The sequence below is a fragment of the Boleophthalmus pectinirostris genome, unplaced genomic scaffold (assembly GCF_026225935.1).
Source record: "Boleophthalmus pectinirostris isolate CB_2022bp ecotype Guang Dong unplaced genomic scaffold, ASM2622593v1 HiC_scaffold_56, whole genome shotgun sequence".
In the NCBI taxonomy this organism is placed as follows: Eukaryota; Metazoa; Chordata; class Actinopteri; order Gobiiformes; family Gobiidae; genus Boleophthalmus; species Boleophthalmus pectinirostris.
The window spans coordinates 17,609-39,231 of record NW_026571430.1 but is presented as its reverse complement, the minus strand read 5'-3'; the positions used below and the strand labels follow the sequence as shown (position 1 = coordinate 39,231).

Genomic DNA, 21,623 nt, shown 5'->3' with positions numbered 1-21,623 from the left:
ATGTGTATGTGTATGTGTATGTGTATGTGTATGTGTATGTGTATGTGTATGTATGTGGTAATCCAGGAAGTGCTCCACTGTCTTTTAAAACTCCATACATCTTCACAAGAGTCATTTGAATAATTTCATCTCTGGAATTGCCATCCTCAACTGAACAAAAGATAAAACATAGCTATTAACTTGAAAACGATCGCTTTGGAGATGCAGACAGACTAATGTGTGAGTGAAACAAAACATAAAACACAACAGATGGAAAAGAGTACACAATGCAATTACAGCTTGAATCTATTTGTTTTTATTATTTTAAGCTTTTTATCAACATAAAATCCAGTGAATGAACATATTAACAGCTTTTCCCATTCACTCTAAAGACATTTTATTCTACAGCTATATGTACAGATCACTTCATGACACAAAACAAAGACCAGGTCCACACAGGTCCAGGGTTAGTCTTTCATCGACGGCATAAAATCCAGTTTTTTGCATGGGAAATATTATATCTTTTAATAGCTAGAATTCAGAGCTATTATAGTGTAGAGGTTACAGCAGTGACTGACAGGTGACCCACTGCTAAGACCCACCTACAGTTTAACCAACTTGTCAAAAACATGAGGGGGAAAAAAGTTTAAAGAACAAACATAATTTAACTTTTGCTTTGACAGTTGAGGTGTACATATTATATAACTCTGTCAAAAATACATGTTTAAGGTTAACAAGGATCAATAATCAATAACTTAACTTGATTGACAGAAAGTAATTATAAAAGCACCAACTACCAAACATAGTTATAGAGAATTGTAACTCATTATTTCCAATTTTACAAGTTTTGTGCTGTTATGATATATGAATACATAAATAAAAAGGAATTACATTTGAACTAAATGAAAAATAATATGTAGCAGCATTAGCATTCTTTACTCCAATACCAAAATAATTAGTACGGTATGCCATAGACTGTATATATAAATGGACAGAGCTAACCCGTCAGCCGCCGCGTTCCAAATAGGAAGTGCACATGTGGACGCTTACGGCTCCATCGACTGTTTCCAATTGACTTTACATTGGAAAATTGTGGCTCCTCTCTCTGTAACTGCTGCTGTGAGTTTGTATTAACTTGCTCTATGTGCTCCTGCTGTTTTGATTTTGCTGTTTTGTTGAAAATACATTCCTATTCGTAATATGAAGCTTGGTTCCAAATTTGCTCCTAAAACTGCTAGACCCATGAGCTTCATTTGACTGGAGCTGAACACTATGGGTGATATCATACTCCCTTGGTCCACTTCTTTACACAGTCTATGGCCACAACTAACAAAAACAACCAACCAATCACAGGAGGCCAGCGGTGGGTCAACTGCTGAGGTGAAAATTTGTTGTTAAAATTAGGCTTTATTTAATATTGTCCCTTCTGTAGTTTAGTACAGTTATACTAAATCTCTTTTACATAGCCTAAATAAACTCTTTAAAACAGATAAGGGCCATGGAGCTAGTTTGGTCCTATAGGGATTAATTGTATTACAAAGTATAGATCTTTTAAATATTTCCTATAATTGTTATCATCCCCATTAAAGTGACGTGGTGTTATATTCAAGTCCCAATTCAGATCTGCATCGTCTCAAACACAGATTAAATCTCCGTCCTCTATAGACCTTCTGTTACAGCACAAAACATGACAAAAATAGCACTTCATCTTTACACCGTACGCTGCCTTTGTTTCAGGCTGAGAGCAGGTCGTGTCTTATATAATCACACAACTACTGTTCGCCAAAAGCCACAAGCAGATTTGTCCTTCATGTGTTTTTCTAAGGTCCCAAGATGCATCACTGTTCACATATTTACAAAAGCCCATAGAGAGATTTCTAATTCTGAATCTAATTTATTAAATGATTAAAGCTGGGAAATTTGTTGTTAAAATATATTAAAATGGGGGATGCAAGTAAAGTTTATAAATATTTTTAGTACTATTTTTACATGACCCTTTTAACTTTACTTGCATTTGTTTATAATAGTGCACAATTCAAAATTATTAATTATCAACACCATTTTTACCAATTTAAACTTTTTGAGACCTGCATTCAAATATAGCAACTGAAATCTCTCTAAAAGCATTTGAAAACACAATCTCTCAAAGCTTTTCTCATCTCACTTACAATAAACGGACCATTTAAACCAAGCTACACATCAGGAAAAGCCATTGTATTGGACCAGTGAATTTAATTTAAGTATTTTGCATTTGAGATTCAGAGCCGCCATCTTGGTCTTCTGTATTCAGCTTATTTATTTAGAAATGGCGTTTGAAGTCCACTATGTCTACAATGGCAAAATCAGTCTGTGTCCTCCCAGTAATAAGCCTTAATGTTACAAAGCCAAGCGAGTGTTGCCCAAATAGATACAAGACCATAGCTTTCATGTCTTTTAAGGTAGTTTAAAGTTTAGTGCAGTTATTTTAGGTGATTGCTACATCTTAATGATCTTTGGTTACTAACTTTAGCGACTGACCTAACTAGCTCTGAGCAAGGACTTGTGGGAGCCAGACGACTGATAGAAGAGCCGAGGAACGTATTTTTACTTGTCATATAACCTATTATGCTTTTGAAACACTCAAGGGGCAGGAAACTGATTGAAATTTCTTGTTTTCATACAAATAAGTTGCACATTTTAGTTATGCGTGGTTTTAAAAGGAGCCTAATATTGATAACATAGTAGGACTACTCTGAAAAGTTACTGGGTACATCTAACTTGACTACCATTGAAAACAGGAAAACACAAATTGTTGCTTACTCATAATATATCTAATAATAAATGCTGGCAGGATGTCAAAAATATTGGTCTAGATGAGAACAGTCATGCTATTGTTCTCTGTTAAGCAGTACAGTATATCTTTACGGGCCTTCTGTTTTATTACCAGAACCTATAAAACCACCTCTGTGCTATCTTCCCCTTCTATTAAAAATACAAACTTTGACAATTAACTTTTAACACCAAACTCCAGAACAATGCCTCTTCATTCTATGGCTTTTAATCAACAATAGACATACAATAGAAGTCAGTGTTTTTGACTTCTTAAATTTGATTTGACTAGAATGTTTTATTAGCAACAAAATGTGGTCTGGTTTAGTTAAAAATTAAAATAGGGACAGGTCTTGTGTTAGATCTTGATGGAAAGTACCAAGTCTTACCTGAAAGACCTATTTTGATATATATTTATTACTCTTTGTTATCATAATATGTCTACATCTAAGCTGTGCATGTTTTAGATTGATGGGGAACTCTGAACATCAGTAATAAATGCTAAACTCCACAAGGAAATACCTCATAATGTCCAAACGTCAAACCTAGGATGCTAATAAACAACAAAACTCCATATTTATAGCAACTGAGGGATAGATTTGAACCTGTATTGCTTTCCACTTTGTCTGTCTTCCACATGTTTGCTCAGAGCTAACGTAGCCACCACCCTCTGAACATTTAATTGAGCATTTTTATGTCACACAGTTTTTTTGCGGCAGTGATTTCCCAAAGCTAGTACGCCGCTAACCATGCAGATACGCTAATTTAGTGTCCTAGCTAGTGAGACGCTATATAGCTATGGCTAACATATAATATCAGAGGTATTGCAGAAGTAGATAATGCATTTTTCTTCTTTACTCTTGGACGCAAAACAGACTTAAAAGCTGCACGATGTAACATTTTCGTTGGGGGTCTGTCACCTGTTTGTTTCTATGGATATGCCACTGCTTTGCCTGCAATGTTCCACAGTATGACATTAAACAGCTCTTCCTTACATGTATTAAATTACAGGTGGTTTTATAGCTCAAAAATACCTAGACAAAATTAAATTGACTGTGAGTGGGGTTTGGCTCTCCACAGAACTGACCTGTAACTTGATCTGCTTTGGTACTCTATGAAGATTAAAAAAAAAAAAAAGGTTTACTATCATACTGTGAAACATTCCAGACAAAGCAAAAACAACAATGGAGAAAAAACACTTGACGGATTCTCCACCAGAAAAGTTACACAATGCTTCTTTAAATGTGATGAAATAGATCCAGCGTGGCTCTATATGGCCCAATGACCCTGTGTCCGTATAGTCCATATGTTTATAGGTATGAGGAAGTCAAGCTTTTCCTGCCTTCATGTACGTGGGGATGGTGCCTCGTTGTGTTAAACCTTCAAAACGCTTGTATGTGTAGTTCAGGAAGACCCAGTCCTTGGATTTGAAGTCTGGTTCTGTTGAGTTGGCTGTGACAAAAACATGACAAAAAAAGTTAATACTTACTACATACAGCGTGATCCATGTCTGCAAACATATTTACCCTCCAGTACTAATAAAAGAAACCTTAAACCTTGAACCCTGAACTTCCAATGCATCCCCTTTTCTATAATTTAATAATGTATGTACAGTTTCAGTAAATCCTTTGGTCTTCCTTTAGGCCCCAGTATCTGGCAGATCTGACCACAACTTCTACCCAATCATTCATTATCCCTCTGAACCATCTCAAATTTCCTTGTCTTAACCAGGAACGTTAAAACAATATGTTGGCCTGATAATTACTATATTGATTTATCATTCAATATAAAAGCTGGAACTATATTTTTTAGGGTAACTTTCTTAACACTACTGGGAAAATTTGTTATTTTTTGCCACTATGATGAAATTCAAGCCGTAAAAGGTTGAATGCATAACTTCTATGACTCATTACAGATGCAAACTAAGAACTAAATTGTTTCATTCTGTTTATTTATGTCAGCTTGTGATTTATAATGTAATATTGTACATTAGAATAGTTTTTGTGGTTTAAATCTGCTCTTGGGTTATTATGTTAGTGGCATAAATTAGTTGCCATATTACTCTTTATCATCTATATTTACTTTAGCAATATATCATACTTTTTTAGCATGACAGGACTAACAATCTGCATTGAGGGAGTCAGTGGCTCAGATGGTAGAGAGGTTGTGATGGAGCAGTTGGAGGTTCTATCCCAGATCTGACTAGTAAAAACTGTTGTTCTGTGCTTGGGCAAGACACTTTACACACCTTAACTAGTGACTGTATTTAATAAATAGGCACAAAATAAATAAATGTTGTTTTAAATCAAATTAAACAAAATAAAAGGAAGAAAAAAAAAGGCAAACTTACTGGTCATACCTGGCTGGAGGATGTCCGACTCAGGGAAGTCATCGAAGTTTGAAGTGTCGTCGATGCTTTTGATTTCAATAGAGATGGCTGCCGGTCTCTCCCTGCAGAGAAGAGTAAAATATAGTGCTTTATTATTACCATTTATGTTTTACTCTTTGTTATTATAATATATTGTAATGTGTGAGCTACAGTGTCCAAAAAATGTCCTTGTGGACCAATAAAAGTCTAAGTCTAAGTTTAATCTATGTACTGAACATTATTATGGCTTACAGCATTCTGAATAGTACACGAAATTGTAACTCCTGATTTGTATTTGAGGTTGGTGATAATGTTTTCAATATTGCATATTTTAAAGCTTTACACTGGAGCTGAAGGGTTATGGAAAAATATTGAATTGCTGTATATTTTTTTAAGTATTACGTTTAGATCTAGTTCAATGTGCAAATGCCCAGGAGCTTTAATGTTAGACAGAATTCTGAAATATAAACCACTCAACTACACCAAGAATCACATGCATTTCATTACAGGGTTAGCAACTTACCTGATGTGCTCCCAGTCGACTGATTCAAAAAATTGGTGACTCTTGATCTCGTCCACGCTCACAGCACCAATCCTGTTCTCGGCATCTGTGCAGTACCTGAAAGAGACACCAAATATTACTGAAAGAAAGCCTGAGCAAGTATTTATTTTAAAATCAACTTCGTGTTAATTAACTGAATGCACTGAACTTGTGAGCTGATGGTAAGCTCAAAATGTAATTAATTATGTGACATGATTAACCATTTTGTTTGTAGGTAACAGACATGACACATGTAACGTTTCTACCACTAGGCGGGGTCATAGTTCAGCTGTTGGTGTAAAAATGTATGAGTAAAAATAAAGGGTTACTCAAACATGTGTGAATGAAACAAAACACATCTCCAGGTTTTTTGAAGTGGTAACAACATTCTAACGTGGCTAAAAGCAGAGAGGAGTACATTTTGTGTAATATAGTACCTTTCATTGTAGCAGTGTTAATAGTAGGTGCAGTGGCTATAATAGTAGGCTTGTAGTAATAGTACAGGACAGACACATTACCTCAGTATTAGGTCCTTGGCACGTTCTGAGATGGGGACTTCAGGAGGAAAGACCAGAGTCTCTTTCCAGTTCATGACCTTTCTGTAGGTTTCCTGAGGCGTCTCTGAACAGAAGGGAGGATAACCTGCAGCAAAACAGCAACCAGTCATTTTAAAAGACAAATATTTATGGTCAAACACTAACAGACAGAGGTTATACGCACATGCCTATGCACAGTAGGAAACAATTTACTGACCTCAATAAACACCATGAAAACTAAGGTGTGTAAAATGTAATATATACACCAGTATACAAAATAAATTATATGAACATAAAAAACAACAACTGTGGCTATGATCTTCTATGATGATGACATCGTTTTGCATAGTGAGAAATGACATGGTGAATTGTGATGGCCATAACTGTTAAAGGGCTCTTATTATGCTATTTTCTGATTTATGTTATAATGTTCGGTTGTGTTTTGTTTCATTCACACATGATTAATACACAAATCCTGCATATTTAGGCTGAGTTCTTCTCTCAAACTGAAATGTAATGTCATATACAGGAGGTGCTCCACTGTGTTTTTAAACTCCCTACATCTTCACTAGAATCATTTTGATAATTTCAACCCTGGAATTGTCAATCGCCACTAAACAAAAGGTGAAAGGTAGCTGTTAACTCGAAAAAAGACCACTCCATGACATCAAGGTGGAACAGAGCATTCAGAGCTTAAGAGATGTAGACAGAGTAATAATGAAGGGTTACTTAAACATGTGTGAATGAAAACAAAACACAACTCCGGGTATGTTTTTAAGAGGTAACAACATTCTAAAATGGCTTTAAGCTCACTTTAATAAAGCTAATTAGATGAATGAATTGATGAATTACATTTACTTAAATAAATTGTCCTTATAAATGGCTACTCACCGATGAGCATTTCGTACATGATGACACCCAGACTCCACCAGTCGCACAGTTTGTTGTAGCCCGTTTGCATGAAGACCTCTGGGGCGATGTAGTCCGGGGTTCCCACTGTGGAATAGGCCTGATACACAGAGGACAAACTCAAATACTGTAACTTCAATAGCAGTAAAACTGTTGGAAGTAGTTGGTATTTTCTTACCAGCTGTCGTCTGTTCTTTTTCCATGTTTCTGCTTTCCTTTTAGAGTTCATATTTTGAAAAGCTACAACACAAAAATAGTGGTTGTTAAACGTTTTGTTGAGTACAGTTTATAATAAGTTATATATTTACTGATGAATGTTACACTCACAGAAGTCGCTGGGCGGGTTGTGCGTGAGATTTCTGTAAAACTCAGTTCGATGAGCTTTTTTGAGTCCCGTACACAGGCCAAAATCTGACAGTTTTACGTGGCCCTGTAATACATAAAAGATATAAATCATTAACACCATCTAGAATATTTTTATTTAATTTACTACAACTGACTCAAGTTTGATCCATTATGTTATAATATGTACATTTTAAAATCACAATATATGTACATTTTCAAATCACAATAATACTGAATCATAATATTCATCCAAAATGACTTAATACCGTGTTAGAAAACTGTGATACACAATGGGAGCAAGCATCATCAAAAACGGCATCCCAACAAAGAGCTATGCAGCTGTTAACCCCTCTAATAGATAACTGCAGATCATGCTAGTGAGCAGCAATTTTTTTTTTTCATAACCAAAATGACTTTGCGGCACTGCCAAATCCTAAGCATATCACTGATTATGAAAGGAAAAGAAGAAAAGTTGATTTTGTATAATAGGTCTGCTTTAACAAGGAATAACTGCTGCACCCTAGACCCAAACAAATCAACAGGACCTTTGGTTATTTCATCATTTTGCTTTACATCATTCTGTGCTCGTACCCTGGAGTCGAGCAGCAGGTTGTCTGGTTTGATGTCTCTGTGAATGAACCCAAGTTGGTGAATGGAGTCTATGGCCAGGACCGTCTCAGCGATGTAAAACTGAGTGGCCTCTTCAGACAGAGTGTCCTTCTTCATCAGTAGGGTCATCATGTCTCCTACAAACACAGTACAAAACAGAATATCATTGTAGAGGTGGGTGGGTGATAAAAAAAAAAAGTTCATATCAGAATCACAATTATAGTACTTGGTAGCATTCCATTTCATTAAGACCCAGCTATTGGCTTCTTCTAAAAGTTTACATGTAAAGCGCATGTGATCTCAGCCTTATTTTTAAGTCACTTCCTTGTTTAGAAGTGATTAAGTAAAATAGTCAAAAGGGTCTATACCTGATTTTATTCCCATATATTTGAGTAAAATACAATAGAGATACATTTCGTGTAAGCTGCTTTTGAGGTGAAGCTTTGAAGTGAGCTGTGTGCTGTCTGCATATAGTTAGAAAGTGCTTCATTATCTTATAATTAGAAGTATTATCATGCAAGTTGTTGTTAGCGTTGCTGCTGTGAAAAGTGCTTACAAACTCATTGCTGTAAATGCATTAGGTAAGTGAGGAATAACTTTGGACCACTGCAAGTAGTTTAAAATTAACTAGTTCTGTTTTTCACATAAAAAAAAAAAGAAGTTAAGAAAAAAAAAGTTTTAGGGATGGTTTAAAGATGGGGACAATGGCTCTTAGTTTGAAATAATTGAGAAATCCAAGTTTACCTCCGGGTAGAAACTCCATGATGAGGTAGAGGTTCCTTTTGTCCTGGAAACTATAAAACATCTTAACAACCCATGCGCCGTCCGCCTCCACCAAAATGTCCCTCTCTGCTCGGATATGGGCAACCTGGGACCAGAAAATGCCATCACTGCATAATCTTTGAAAGTCAAGTTAAAATATAGTTACAATAATGATCAACCTTACCTGTTCCTTCTCCAGCATGTCAGCTTTCCTCAAGATCTTCATGGCATAGATGTGTCCTGTGTCTTTCTTCTGAACCAATCGAACCTGAGGATTGACAACAAATTAAGAATTTGGCAAATAAAAATGGTTGTGTTCTTTATTATTAGTCTGTCTATATCTCGAAATTTCAAAATGCTCTGTTCCACCTTGTGATGTCATGAAGCAGTAGTTTTCAAGTTAACAGCCCCTTTTACCTCTAGTTCAGTAGAGGTGCTATTCCAGGGCTGAAATTTTCCAAATGATTCTTGTGAAGGTGTATAGAGTTTAAAACACAGAGGAGCACTTCCTGTATTACCACAAGACATCATAAAGAGTGTTTTCTGTTTGAGGGAAGAACTCAGCCTAAATATGCAGCACTTATGAATGAAATAAAATACAACTCCTGGTGTGTTGGAAAAAAAAAAACATAAAATAGATCAGAAAATAGCGGGACCTTTAAATTGTCCTCCACATGAAGCACTTTGGGCAGTTGTTATTGTAATCGTGTTCTGTTCTAACTGCATTGAACTGAAAACGTAAAATGCAAAATATACAGCATTTTTTCAACATAATAAAAATTTCAACAAAAAACATGTAACATGCTTGTGACCAGAAGAAAGGAAATATTCTAATGGGGCAATTATATTTGAGGAATGTCTGTATACAATATCAATTTTATGCGATTAATTTAGAAAATATTTTTGTACACTATAGGAATGAATAGTGTGTTAGCTTTAAGAGACAGGATATGATAAGTCCCTTGTATTATAGTGTTCAAAGTTAGTTCAGGGTTTGTGTAAAAACCTTGTAAAAAAAAAGCTTGTAAATCTACATAATATGAAACAAAGACACTTTGTGTATGCAGCATTACTTAGCACTAATCATCTTTATTATGAGATATACTGACCAATATTTACTACTTTTTTGTAATTATTAGTGATTTTAAAACTCACCTCTCCAAAAGCTCCTCGTCCAATCACTTTTAGAGACTCAAAATCATCAAGTCCGAGTCGAGTCCTTTTCAACCGCAAAAACTCTGTCTCTTTTCGGGCATGTTGTGAGCGGCGCATGACTTTCTGTAACAAGTAAACAAACAGAAATGTGTAAATATAATGCACAAAACATTATAAAAATGATATACAATACATTCAATTAAATTCACCTCTTCATCTGGTAAACCCTCCTCTTCCATGGCCTTTTCAAGCTTCTTCTGCCTGGAAAATAGAAAATGCATTTAATTGGGCTATAAAATTAATCGCTATCAAAGTGCAATCACCATTTGAATGTTTGCAATTACCAAATTACAAAGACTGGATATTATAATGCAGTTTGCAGTGAACAAGATATCCTGTCTCCACGGGTTCTCATAAAAAAAACTTGCTAACTCTGTTGTTTAGATCTCTGCAAATATTACTGTAATAACAGTATTCATTAATTTAGCAGTTCATATATCAGTTTACTGCTCCCTGATGTGTTTAAAAGATCCTATATTACACAAACTTTACTCTTGTGAGCTTTAAGCCATGTTAAATGCTGCTACTTTATACCTAGTTGTGTTTTGTTTCTTTCACATGTGTTTGAGTAATCCTAATTATTAGTCTGTCAACATCTGCAAAGCTCAAAAAGGGTCTGTTTCACTTTGTGATGTCATGAAGCTGTAGTTTTGAAGTTAAGTGTGACCTTTTACCTTTAGTTCAGTAGAGACTGGAAATTCCAGGGCTGAAATTATCCAAATGATTCTAGTGAAGGTGTATGGAGTTTAAAAACATAGTGAAGCATATTGTTTTCTGTTTGAGAAAACACTCTGTGTGTTAAATGTGTGAATGAAACAAAACACAACTCCAAGTATGTTTGTGATGAGAAAACATTGTAACATAGATTATAAAATAGTGTAATATAAGAAATTAGATAAGGAAAATAGCATCCTTTAAAATATGCACTGTGAAGTAAATCTTGATTTCAAATTTAAACTGCAAATCTATAACAATCACAAATTAATTTTTTCCAAACTCTTTCAGCTCTGGTATATAAACACAAAAGTTACATCAAACTTTAACTATCCTTAGCCTGTTGACCTAACATTTGTGTAGAGGCAGATATTAGATATCCAAACCCAGTCAGGACATGTAAACAAACCTGGTGTTAATTTGAGAAACCGTAATAGTTGGACTACAGTGAACATGGATCAGATCGCAGAACACGAGAGCGGACAAGTTGTTTATCCACTGGGCTTTGTGCGTTTAGTGAAGAACACAGAGCAGTGACATCTGATGCTGTAAAACTGAGCCAGGTTTTCAGGTAGATAATAGTCAGGCTAATCTGTTCACACGAAACACAAACTAGTTTATTTAAAGATTTTATATTACACAAAATTGACTCCTGTGAGCTAAGCCTTGTTACAATGCTGTTACCTCATCAAAAACATACTTGGAGTTATGTTTTGTTTCATTCACACATTTGGAGATGTAGACAGACTAATAATAAAGAGTTACTCAAAGATCAAAATGCTCTGTTCTATCTCGTGATGTCATGAAACGGTAGTATTCAAGTTACATTTTACCTTTTGTTCAGCAGAGATTGGCAATTCTAGAGTTGAAACTATCCAAATGATTCAAATGAAGGTGCATGAAGTTAAAAAATACAGTAGAGCACGTCTTGTATTACCATATAGCATCACAAAATGGATCAGAGTGTTTTTGTTTGAGACTTGACCTAGGCTTGTGTGAATGAAACAAAACTACTCCAGGTATGTTTTTTAATGAGATAACAACATTATGACATAGATCAGAAAATTGCGTAATATAGGCCCTTTAAAAGAACTGTAGGTAAGATTTTGATTTTACATTTCATAAACATGACCTATTTGTGTCCCCAGATGTGAAGTAGACAAATCCAGATCAAATGTAGCTTTACTGATAAGAACTGTAGCACTAATGACAAAAACATTGGACATGATAGCTGAAGAAGCATAATAGAAAATCCACTTGTTAGTCAAGAAGACATAAAGCAAACAGTATCAGATATTGGCTACCAAATACTGGTTCAGCTGATATCCTGGTTGGACAAATAAATCAATTTAATCAGACTATTTACTGGTCATAGTCGGCCAAGAAGGTCTCATAATTGTTGAACTTTTATATACACAAAGTTGTTCTGTGGTTACTCGAGAGATAAATAACACATTTGGATCAGTTTTGTCTTATTTTTGTTTAAAGGAAATTCATGTTTTCAGTCTCTGCATTGGTATTTTGGGTATATATTGGGTATTGGCAAACACTTAAAGCTGTAGTATGAAGATCAGTATCGGAACTGGAAAAGCTGGATCGGTGCTCCCCTAGTTGACAGTTTCCACTCTTCCCAGTTTATGGGAAGAGTCAACAAGCCTTGGTCGATTTTCATTTGTGGTATGGTTTTGAACTTTTTATGTCTGCTGGTCATCAAAAATGTGTGGAATGATACTATTAATAATTCAGATTGTAAAGCAACAATGCCTACATACTTATTATAGGCCTAATAACGCACATATTTTTACTGAGACTAGATGGTACATACAATCCATATTTTTTTTTAAACTATGGGGGGCCACCATAGTCTGCTCATTGTAACATGCAAACTCCACATGGTCCAAGTATTGTACATCGTATCGTACACGGGACCTTCTTGCTGTGAGGGTGCAGAGTTAACAGAGTTATGTTTTCATGGTTCATACCTCATTTCGCGCTCTTCGTGCTGAGTGAGCAGAGTGCTGTAAAAGTTCTCCAGCGTTAGTTTGGCCACGGTCACTCTCTCTCTCGTGTGGTTACTCATGGGAAGGGCCGCTGCTGTCCCTCCCGTCATGGCCATACTTTCCTGAATGAAAGAAAATACAAGAATTATACCTTTGTGATGTAATATATTTAATTTTTATGGTTTATAGGCTTCGGTGGACAGAACAAGAAAATGAGGAGATATAGGTTGAGGGTTAGGCCATTCAGTCAGTTTATAAAGATTGATTTCTCTTTTGGCCAAGATCATCTCATAATATTTGAACTTTAACTTGTTGAAGTTGTCCTGTATTTCCTTAAGCTATAAAAAGTTGAATCAGTCATCTGACCACACATCAAAATTGGGCCTGAACTAGACCAGGACTTGAACAAGATCAAACCAAGTTTATATCAGGACTCAAACCTGGACCAAACCAGGACAACTAAACTGTAAACACACCCATAATTTCATGTTTCTACTTTGTGTATCAGTACAATTTTCTTAACCCTTTCCTCATCAAAAACACACCTGGAGTTGTGTTTTGTTGCACACATTTAACACACAAACCCTGCAGATTTAGTGAGTTTCACTAGAGTCATTAGGATGATTTAAGCTTTAGAATTCCCAGTCTCTACTGAACTAATAGGTAAAAGAAGCTGTTAACTTGAAAACTATCACTTCATGACATCACAAGGTGGAACAGAGCATTTTGAGCTTTGGAGATGTAGACAGTTTAATAATAAAAAATTACTCAAACATGTGTGAATTAAACAAAACACAGCTCCAAATATGTTTTTGATGAGGTAACAACATAATAACATGGCTTAAAGGTCACAAAGGTCAATTTAGCATAATATAGGACCTTTAAAAGATTCATAGAAGCTGCACTCCTACATTCCTTTGCACTGGGCTGATGCAGTGATTCGGTACATGGCACACGTCAGCTTTCAACCTCTTTAACATTTATTATATTGTTAAAGTTTGAGAGCTAACAGTTTATGACTTTCAAATATTGTTTCAAAAGATTGATCATAAAGATTAGACATACAGTATGTGATCCCACCATGCATCACTACACAATCCTGTACTGTGCAGGGCAATCAAGCATGTGAAAAAAGCAGTCACAGGATGAGGTTTCTCTGAATGCTCATCACTGATATTGATCTATCTCTATTGGATCTGTTGGCCAGGCCCTGCTAAATTATGAAGTATGACATAACTCAAATCCTGCATAGGTTTATGTTAGGTTTATTTGCCTACAGTAGAGGTGGGGGAAATGTCGAAACATTTATAACATCACGTTTGTTGTTTCAGAGATATGCAAACTTCTTCTACTACCCCTTTCTACTATAAATCAATTTAAAAGGCTGCAAAATACCTCATTAAAAATAGGTACAATGCAATCCATCAATTAATGGGTATAAAATGATAAGTTATAGGTAGTTTATCATATAAAAATCATATATTATAGTCATGAGATCCCCAAAATAATATCAATACATTTTTGTTAATATTGTCTATGCCTAGCTTGCAGACATTCACAAACAGGAGCCTCAATGAGCTCAGGCTAAAAGCATGCACAGAATATTAGAAGTATGCTGCATGTTTTTGAGGGCAGTCCGGGCATTAGCTCACACAGAGATAAAGGCTCTGGGCTGGACTCTGATAGGACCCTGTTTGGTCTAGACCTAGGCCAGTTTCCCCTCTGCGCTCCAACAATCACCCAAAAACAACAAACTTCCTCTGGACTTCTGAGAAAATCATTAAAGAAACTGAAAGAACACAGCTGTCCTGGAGGGTGGTGACGCAGGGAAGAGGGGCAGTTCAGAGGGGCATAAGCTGTAAATTAGGCTCAGTCGGATTGAGCATATTTCTTTAAAATAGTGACAGGGATCTTTAAAATATAAAGTGAAAATCAACTAAATGAGCCAATCAGACCAGTCAAATGTTAAACATAGGTGATCAGGTAATTTGAGTCTGTGCCTTTATCCATGTGAAACTACCATTAGCTCCATATACTTACACAACAGTATTGATGAATAGGCCTACCTGTCACAATAAGAAAACATTTTAAAGTTCAAATGATTGGTGCAGAATTGGGGTGTGCAAAATATCAAAATATCAATATATCGTATCATTTAATGTGATGATACAGTATCAGTATCATGGGCTGCTGTAGCGATATATTGCCAAGAGTATTTTTTTTGTATGTTTTACTAAATTATTTTGTTACAGCACTTCGTTTTGTTGCATGCTCAGAGAAAGGGAAGTCGTTTATGCAACACATTTGACATTTTCACAGTTTTGATTATTAAAATGGGCGTGTTTCAAATGAAGTTTGTACAAGAAGTAGTTTAAGAAAGACTTTTAGTATCACAGCCATGATTTAGCCTTTATTTTTAATTGAACCGTATCGATCCGATTTGAAATATATCATATTGAATCGAACGTGCACTGTATCGAGATATGTATTGTATCGTGGCCTATGTATTGAGGTATGTATCGTATCAGCAACTTCTTAATGATACCCAGCCCTAGAGCAGAAAATGTTGCACAAAAGAATAATATTGACTAGACCAAGCCTATGACCCTAAAACGTGACAATCCCCTTGAACCATTTAAAGAACAAACAGGAGACACAACACAATAAAAAAAAGTAGAGTTTGTTTGCAAAAAAAGGTCAGACACAAAACACTTGCCTGACCGGCTAGTCCCTTCTACATTCTACAATACAGAAGGATCTGGAATTGAACCACAGAGCATAAAAAGCCTCCATCCAAACTTGATATGATCCAAACACAGCTGCTAATTTGTAGCACGTGTCTCTCCTCTCAAATATTCTCATATCAGAATCCTTTAACCTTTACCTCCATGTTTGTTTTTGGCGTGAACTGAGCATGTGTCTCTCTGATTGGTTACTCCGCCTGTTAGTCACACCCTCTTAATTCAGGTATACCAAAAACACAAATAATGAACACTATTGTTAACTCAGCTGATCAATAATTCGATATTATTGCTATTATTATTATTATTCGATATTATTACTTTTGATCACAAAATGAATCACAAATGTTAGGTTTGCATGCTATCATTGGGCATGCAAAGGACTCACCCAATCACTCACATACGCATTTATTCATCAGATGGGGTAAAGTGACCGGAACAAAAGGCCAACGGACAAGTGGGATCAGTGAGCATAACAATATTCAGACAGTGTTTTGTCAACATCGGTCAGAAATGAGTCAACGTTCATCTTTAAATGAGTTGAGATTTAAGTATTAGCCAAAGATATCTGTAAAAATTACCTACAGAAATGCAGACTTATACAGTTATACAGTAATGAATATTATCTTAAATAATACACTGTTAACCATAAACATTTCAAATCCTACTTAACCCTTGGCTTGTGAAACTTTCCAAGTTCCTCCTCCCTGTGTCCACACAACCAGCTCCTCAGGTTGAATATGCATTTGACTGGTCCCACTTTAGCAGGTTCAGTTTTAACCCTGAGGCCAAACGCAGCTCCAGCACCACAGGAAAGAAATGTCCTGACAATATTATTAGCCTCCTAATGACAGATGGCACATTTATAGACCTGGATGTAGTTCTGTGTTTATAGCGCTCACAGTCGATTAGGGCAGTGGCTCCATGTTGTGGTACAGAACATGTGACAGGTATTCAGCCCTACAGGCATCACTGCTATTTCTAATAGAGCAGCTAAACTTGTCAATCAACAAGAGAGAGGCTAAATGTTAGACGCAGCAGCGACTATACTTAAGTTACTATACTTAAACTTATATTTAACTGAGTTTTAAAGGGTAAAATTAAGTTCTGATTTGACATCAGTAGAGGTGGAAAGTGTGATACCAGGTGACACAGTAGACCTGCACAGCTTTGAGAGACAATCTAGCTTTGATTAGCGCAAGTATTGAAATTTAACTTTTTGTTTTCAAATAAAAATTTATTGTAGAGGCAACTTAAACACATCCAGGAGGTTTAATCTACGAGAGAAGCTGAACTAATCCAAAAAAACAAACAAAATTTGGACCAGAATGTTTGTAGAGGTCTAAACTTGAGGGATTTGTTTTTTTGTTTTATTTAAACGGGACATATTTGATACTTGTGATTTAATTGCATAACATCTATTTCAAGACTACTGACTTGTGAACTTGTTAAGATGCTCAAACGTTTTTTGTCTGACATTCCCCGACTCATGAATGCAGTCTGAACAAATGCAGACACTATGGTTAGAATATTTCTTGCTTTGAGACAAACATCCAGCTAAACAGCGTACGGCTGTCATGAGCTTTGCATGTGAAATCATAACTACTTTATCCAGCTTTTCTCTGCTTCTCTTTCTTCTCTCATCACACCACCTCCAAAAACAGCATGCATGTTTTCAGACATGTTTGTTGTGAAAATGTTTATTTGCATCAAGTAAACACAATTGTCAGCAGTGTAGATCATCAAATTATCTTATTTAGATTTTAAGTATTTATATATGGGACAACAGCAGAAGGGAGGAGTCAGTGAGTGAATCAGTGAAATGTTTACCGATTTATAAACAACCTCAGAGGCCTTTTTCGGAACCAGTAACACTAATCTAACTCGGGATGCCATGTACCCTCTTTCACAAAATGGAAAATCCACTCAAGTGAAGTGTGCAAATGTTCCAGTGGAAACAAGACCAAAGAAACAATTATCTAATCCAGAAGTGAACAACAGTTTCCTTTATGCATGAGCTAAAAAAAAAAAGTTTTAGAAAAGTGGACTCAAACACAGCTTGCATGTAAATCCCTATACTGTATCATACAATTGTGCAGGAACAGTCATATTTTCACAGTACAATAAAGTATAATAAATACAAACCTATCACGTCACTTGCTATGACTTATAGCCAACTACAAACCTAAACCGGGATTTAACCAACAATGTTTTTAATCTGTAAAAAGACAAAGTAACAAAAGGAAGACTATAGGTATTGGCTACTTCCTGGATCAATGCTGTACCTGGACTAATAAGGACTAAACCAGGACTAAAGCAAGACTTAAACACAAAACATTATGCCAGAATTAAACCAGTACCAAACCAGGACTCAACAATAAATACTAAGTCATAATGTATAAAACAGGATATGTGTATTTGTATCTTAATTTTACAAAATAAGATTATTTTTTGTTTTTTAATTTTATCACCATTTATTTTTTTGTTATTATATTGTGATGTTGATGTTGTCAGTTACTCTGTTCAAGTTATTTCCCTAGGACTTATGCAAAACTAACCCAGGATTTGAATCAGAACAAAACAATGCTGACTCAATCAATATAAATAAACAAGGATATCATAACTTCAAAATACTCCTTTACCTAGTAGCTGTGTACCACCAGAAGTGACCAGAGTACCAAAGCTGTACCTGCACCACAGTTTGAGAACCACTGCTCCAGACTGAATGGATTTGTGTTGGTGGAGCTCTCAGTTTGGTGTTAGATTCTTGAGTTTGAGGAGTAAAGCCAGACTTACTCCACCCTGGATACAGTAAAGAGTGAGTGCACAGGAAGCCCTTTCCGTTTCAATGAAAGAGTCCAGTCACACAGAGTTTCCATGGACTAAAGAAAGAGCATTACATTAACAAATACTCACATGCAAATACAAGGAAAAACAAGGATAAGGAAATAAGGAACCAGAGAAACAATCTCCAAGCAACACAACTGCTTATTAACAAATAGTAATATTGTTTTAATCTAGAAATGGAGTGGGCTATGTTGACAAAAATTAATATCTCATTATATTTTTGGCTACAATAATTTGCAATTCGCAATCCAAGAGAAATGTGTGAAAATGTAACTTTAATTATATTGGGTAAGGTTTTTCGTTTGAGTGGACAGTACAGACAGAAAAATATAACTTTAGCATATCTACAATATAATATTCACAACATTATCAGATACATTATCCAAATACACTTTACTGCATTACTGAACTACCACAGCTCAAAATGTTGGTATATAGATGAAAAAATTTATATTTTTGTCAAAAAAAACTGTTTGTTGTAAATGACGTTTGGACCCCATGTGTGCGAAGGGATGGCTCACTAATGTCACCGGTATAATGGTAGAAAAGTACAACGATTTTACTTCTACCACTATATTAATAATTGGCAGAAAATCCCTCAATACATGACTTGTTTTGGAGTCAATTATTACAGTTATTCAATTACTTAACTAATTTTATTGATCCACTGGGGAAATTATTTGGACACAGTAGCTCACACATCACAATATAATATTACTAAATTAGATGGCAATCATTAGATGATAAATAATTTCAATACTCAAGTGAGGCAGCTTAGAGTTTTACAGCCTTCCACTGAATCAGGTTTTTGTTTTGTTTTTTCTTTCTATATACGTCAAGGGGTGTCTGGAGAAAAAGGTGATTCACACACATTACACACATGGTGACCACAAACTTCCCTGTTTTTTTTTTTTTCCTTCACGGCTCCCTGACCCAAACTACAGAACTGTACTGAGTTACTGTAGAAAATTAACAAGCAGCAACAGAATCTATGGTGATCCTTTAACTTAAAAACAAAACAAGGACCAAAAACAGAGAGAGAGTCATTCCAGCCATCGGTTCTTAATGGCTTCTTAGAAAAGAGGCAAGCCTGAATATTATGTAGGCTATTAAGAAGTCAAGTGTTTCATTGAGCAATCATAAACTAAATCCAGTGTATGAACGATTAAAACAGCATAGTGATGTTGCAGGGCTAAACGTGGTAGATGGTTCAGAGACACTAGACGTTTTCATCATTTGTAACATCGGATTTATGACATTTAAGACGTCAAAACACGTTGTAAAACACAGGAGCACGCATCTGTCACGCTGTGACTGTACACTATAGATTTACTTAACATATGAACGCTGATCTCTGACATGTTAATGATGAATTCAACCCAACAGCACCACAAAAAACACCAAGCATTTGCGCTTACCTCCGTGTCCTGCTCCAGAGTCAAAATTGGCTCGGCGCCAGCCCACAAGACAGGTGAAATCAGAGGAACAATTTGGTCTTTTGTCCAAATTTCAGCTCAATATTTAAGCAGTGCAACCATCCAGAGGCACCTAAGGCTGCAGAGTAAACATCGCTCTCATCATTGCAAAACCACGTATAGATCACCGGTTTAAACGAGCGTAAACTTGAGATAAAATTTAAATATTTATCGTTTATACATGAACAAATCTAATCTCGAAATCCCGCGTTTGTCCTGTCTTTTAGCTAAATGATATCGCTGCTTCCTGGGACCGTCGGATCTCTCATTTGACGCTTTGGCGACGCAGCGGTGTAGGATTTGATAGACAGGTGCATTAACCAATCAGAGCGCGACAAATGATTTAGTAATACATAGTAACCAATAGCAGTAGCCATAGCTGTTCAAATGTCCCGCCTTTCAGCCAATCACCTCTCTCTAAACATGACGCTCATGAATAGGGCTCCAAGGCATATAAAAGAGGCACAGTTATTTTAGTGTATTTGCTGTATTATATAATTTAACGAGACTTATGACCATGAAAACACATTGAAATATATTGTATTACTTTACTTTATAGTATTTTTTTGTATTTTAATTATTCCGCCAAATAAAACCCATGAAGTCACACAAGGAGAATTTTTAACTGCTATAAAGAGGTCAAGTAGATGTCATTCTAAACAACAGCTGCTATAATAGACTTTGAGAATGAAAGTAAACCATATTCATAAAACCAGTCACCATAAACCTAGAAGACCTTAGATCTAGCCAACATAAGATCAAAATGAAACCGTTAGACAATAAAATCACAGGCCTATTTATATAAACTTTGTCCTTATGTCTGAGAAATCTGAGTCATTATTATTTGGAAGTTGGCCCAATAGGCTATAGGTAGCCCAGTCTATAATGCGTTATCAATTTTCTCATTTCCTTGTTGACTTGTATTGATGTGCTAAAGGTCTCTGTGTTATAGATAAGTAATGTGATAGTTATACTGCAGTCAAAATTTTGTTGTAAGTAAAAGTTTGCTCTTAGCTTTACACACACACACACACACACACACACATATATATATATATATATATATATATATATATATATATATATATATATATATATATATATATATATATATATATATATATATATATATAAATTTTCATAATTTCATTTTTATTTCTAATACTACAACAGTAACTTAAAGTTTAACGGCCCTAAGTCCAAACCTTCCTAATTTGGAGACGTTGTGTGTTTCTGGGCAGGCCTGATGTCAGCTCCTGGGGTGTGCCCTGTGTCTGTGGGTGTGGTGAGCTGCAGACAGAGCTGTTTTTATGTTCTCTGCATCAATGGGGCCCACTCAGCTGTGACACAACACCTATATTTAGATTTAGACCAGAAATGTTTAAAACATTTTAGACTTCAACAAATTCAAGGCCTTTAAACACTTGGATACTTGTGAATAGAGAAAACTATGTCTCTGTGATGGATGAAGTAGGTTTTGGTTTCTCTAAAGGAAACTTTGGAACATAAATGTGGTTTGACGTCTATGAGTATTTAAAATCACGGTTCCACCTTGTGATATCATATGGGATATACATACAGGAAGTGCTCTTGTCTGTTTTTAAAACTCCATACACCTTCACTACATTCATTTGGATAACTTTAGCTTGGAATTTCCAATCTCTACTGAACAAAAGGTAAAAGGAGCTGTTAACCTGAAATCTACCACTACATGACATTACATGGTGTAACAAAGCATTTTGAGCTTTGGAGCTGAAGACATACTAATAATAAA

The 21,623-nt window shown here is 35.6% G+C and overlaps 1 protein-coding gene across 2 annotated transcripts; it reads right to left on the bottom strand.

The window, feature by feature from the left end:
• Positions 1 to 272: 272 nt before the first annotated feature.
• LOC110161715 (serine/threonine-protein kinase 38-like) lies at positions 273 to 20,123 on the bottom strand. Of its 2 annotated transcripts, none has more exons than XM_020926525.2 (14): positions 19,793 to 20,123; positions 12,769 to 12,908; positions 10,222 to 10,273; positions 10,013 to 10,135; positions 9,042 to 9,125; positions 8,840 to 8,963; positions 8,078 to 8,232; positions 7,469 to 7,571; positions 7,320 to 7,381; positions 7,124 to 7,241; positions 6,215 to 6,338; positions 5,679 to 5,774; positions 5,138 to 5,238; positions 273 to 4,239 (listed from the first exon to the last, which is right to left on the bottom strand). In XM_020926525.2, the coding sequence occupies exons 2-14, from the start codon at positions 12,900 to 12,902 to the stop codon at positions 4,115 to 4,117; spliced, it is 1,401 nt and encodes a 466-aa protein (XP_020782184.1). In that variant the 5' UTR covers positions 12,903 to 12,908; positions 19,793 to 20,123; the 3' UTR covers positions 273 to 4,114. The 2 variants fall into 2 exon arrangements, with proteins under 2 accessions (XP_020782184.1, XP_020782185.1); XM_020926526.2 differs by having other exon boundaries at positions 5,147 to 5,238.
• Positions 20,124 to 21,623: the final 1,500 nt, after the last annotated feature.